Source organism: Cyprinodon variegatus, unplaced genomic scaffold (assembly GCF_000732505.1).
Source record: "Cyprinodon variegatus isolate N-32 unplaced genomic scaffold, C_variegatus-1.0 Scaffold540, whole genome shotgun sequence".
In the NCBI taxonomy this organism is placed as follows: domain Eukaryota; kingdom Metazoa; phylum Chordata; class Actinopteri; order Cyprinodontiformes; family Cyprinodontidae; genus Cyprinodon; species Cyprinodon variegatus.
Window position 1 is genome coordinate 263,423 of NW_015150993.1, and position 2,933 is coordinate 266,355.

The window sequence follows — 2,933 nt, forward strand, 5'->3', positions numbered from 1 at the left end:
CAAATTTCAAGGCTCAGTTGGGCAGGTGAAACTCAGCTCAGGTCATCCTAAAGCCTTTGATCCCTTTCACAACTTCGACTTTCTCTTAAACAAACATTACCGCCTATTCTGGTTCACCTCCCCTACAGACATCCTGAATCATATCTTCCACATATTTGCAGTTTTCCCCTTTTTGAATATAAAGCCAAATAATGATGATGTATTAGTCTGCGTATCCCCCTCTCTCCAGAAAGATGGTGATTTCCTTTATTATGTCTCGTGTCTGCTTCTGTTGCGCAGCAGTTGTAAAAATAGTCTCTGCTTCTGGAGGATGTATAAAAAAAACACACGCTGCAGCGGGGTTTCAACCAGCCTGATTTATTTCCAGAGGAGGGTAAAATGTCATAAACGCCAGGCTTAGATAAACAGTTTCAGACTGTGCGATGTGGTTGGGTTTGTTATATACATTAGACCTGATTTGTGCTCCTGGAACGTAAGGAAAAGTACGATTTGACATCCTGCTCGAACATAAAATTGTCTTTCCTGACAGATAGGCCTTTTTTTATTATTTGATCTTTTTTTTTTTATCTTCAGGAGAAATTCCAAGCAACATCCATATTTTTGTGTCTGAACACAAGAGAGGCTGTTTAGGGTTCCTCTGTTCTCTGATCCAAAGGATTCCTGTGTCCTTGCTGCAGTCAGCAGCGGTTTTCCCTCATGACTTGCTCAGACCTGCAGCTTCTGATTGACAGGCAGGCATCCAAGTGCTGATTAGAACTTTTTCGTTACTGCCGAGCGCCCAGACAGGGTTTGACCTCTGACCCCGCCACACAGCTGTTTCAGAGCCACATAGCTCTCTTTTTACAGCCAGATCCACTGAGGAGGATATCTCTCTGTGAGCAACCTGGAGCTACTCTCAGAGCTGTTAAAGCTAAAGGCAGAAAATAGAAAGGCACTTCCACACTGGCGGATCATCATTCCCAGCTGCATTAATGCATGTTTCTGTATGTGTGTTTCAGTTTTGGGATGAACCACGATGGGATCGGCAACTCCTGCGGCACCAAAGGCCATGAAACAGCCAAGCTGATGGCCGCTCACATAACAGCCAACACCAACCCTTTCTCCTGGTCTGCCTGCAGCAAAGACTACATCACCAGCTTTCTCGAGTAAGTGGATGATGGTTGCTCCCTGTGGGACTGTCTGAGTGGGTTTGTGTTTGCCTGCATGTGTGCGTTTGAGCTGAAAAGGAAAAGGTGCTTGAATGTTTTCCTGCCTGCTCCCAGATGTCTCGGTTTACAACCTGCTGCCTTTGGCTGCCTCTGGTGTTCAACATTGGGTCTTCCCCACTCACAACCAATCTGAAACAGACTGCTGCCAGACCTCCTTCTGGCTCTGCCTAACTTCTAAGTGCTTTCCAGTCTGCACCATTATATCACAAGACTGATAATTTAGGAGCCTTTAATTCAATTCAATTTAAGTTCATTTCTATAGCGCCAATTCACAACACATGTCATCACAAGGCACTTTACAATTCAACCAGATCATACAGTCAAAATCATTCAAAGTTTTCCATCTAAGGAAAACCAGTTGATTACATCGACTCATTGACTCAGAGGCAATCCCTCACACTGCTTCAAGGTTTTACTGGTAAAGTGTCACTCAACGGGTTTCTCTTTAGGAACTACGCTCACTGGCAATTTATCAGGTACACTTTATTAGTGAATATCCTAACTCTTCATGGCCTGTATGCAACAAGATGTCAAAAACATTGGAAAGATTGAGTTTTTAAGAATGGGAAAGGTCGCTAGATGTTCTCCAGCACTACCATCCATGTTTACTTCCGTAAACACAGAGCACACTTGCTTGTAATGTCATTGTATCCTCTACTGCACATGCAGGACACTTAGGTTGTATGAATGGAGTTCTCGCAGGAGATCAGATACAAGTCGCATATATTTGGAAATGTAAACAGCAACTCAAAATTGAGCATCAAGGCCTGCAGTGTGAACATAGCCTTAGAAGCAAGTGTGGGATTTTGCTGAATAGCTCTTCCCATGAATGTAAAGTGGAATGAATGCAAAGGTTCTGTGGAAGGCAAGATGGTGGTGATTCTCTGTGGTTGATTGTTGGAGAATCATAGTAAACCTAGAATCAGGTTCAGCCTTAAGAACTTCCTTTACAACATTGTCAAGTTCGAATTAAAATGGTGCGGCATGGAAGGAGAATGGAGTCTCTCCTCAGATTGTTGTGTGCTGGGTTTGATGTTCTTTGATCCTGGATGGGAAGTTATGTTGATGATAAAACAAAATAGAATAGTGAACTATGGCGCTTTTGGGCCTTGAGGCATTTAGAAATTTTTGGTTTTTGTGATCCGTCCAGAGCAGAATCTCAATGGCGCAATCCTACTAAGGCTGGTAGAGATTACAAGTCATCCAGGTCATAGTCATTCAAAAAAAAGTTTTAAAAAAACAATCCCCTGAGCTTTGTTTCCAAGTTTGAAGTTATTTCGCTTCCCATCCAAGAAGCTTTTTCAATAATGTCAGAAATAGTGTTGAGTTTGAGGCTTTACAGAGTGGACAAAAAACAAAGACTTGTTTTGGCTTAGAAGACATGCAAATTGAAAGGGACAAACAGATCGACCCCCTTTGGAATGGGGGTTGTTTGGGTTCTTTGCTAGCCAGTAATACCCTATACCTGTCTATGTCTCTGAAGGGGGGAGGGGGTTAAATGGAAATATTAGCCTGGCTGAATAGGCAAGGTGTTCCTTTACCCTGTATGGGTGTGGGGGTTGCGATGATAGCGGGAAGAAATCAACCTAATTGCTGAATTGTTTGTTTTTTGAAAGCTGAAACCACCACCCCTGTTTAAGGTTGTTTTTGCTTTCTTAACATAGATGGCTTCCTTCACACCCCTCTCCAACCACCTGTCTTCTTTGTCCAAAATGTGAACATTCT

The 2,933-nt window shown here is 42.9% G+C and overlaps 1 protein-coding gene across 2 annotated transcripts in view; it reads left to right on the forward strand.

The window, feature by feature from the left end:
* Positions 1-2,933, forward strand: part of adamts6 (ADAM metallopeptidase with thrombospondin type 1 motif 6) — a 106,345-nt gene that overhangs the window by 30,570 nt on the left and 72,842 nt on the right. For both annotated transcript variants that reach the window (XM_015391413.1, XM_015391412.1), the window contains exon 10: positions 999-1,145. In XM_015391413.1, the coding sequence (XP_015246899.1) occupies positions 999-1,145 (147 nt within the window). The remainder of the gene's footprint in view (positions 1-998; positions 1,146-2,933) is intronic.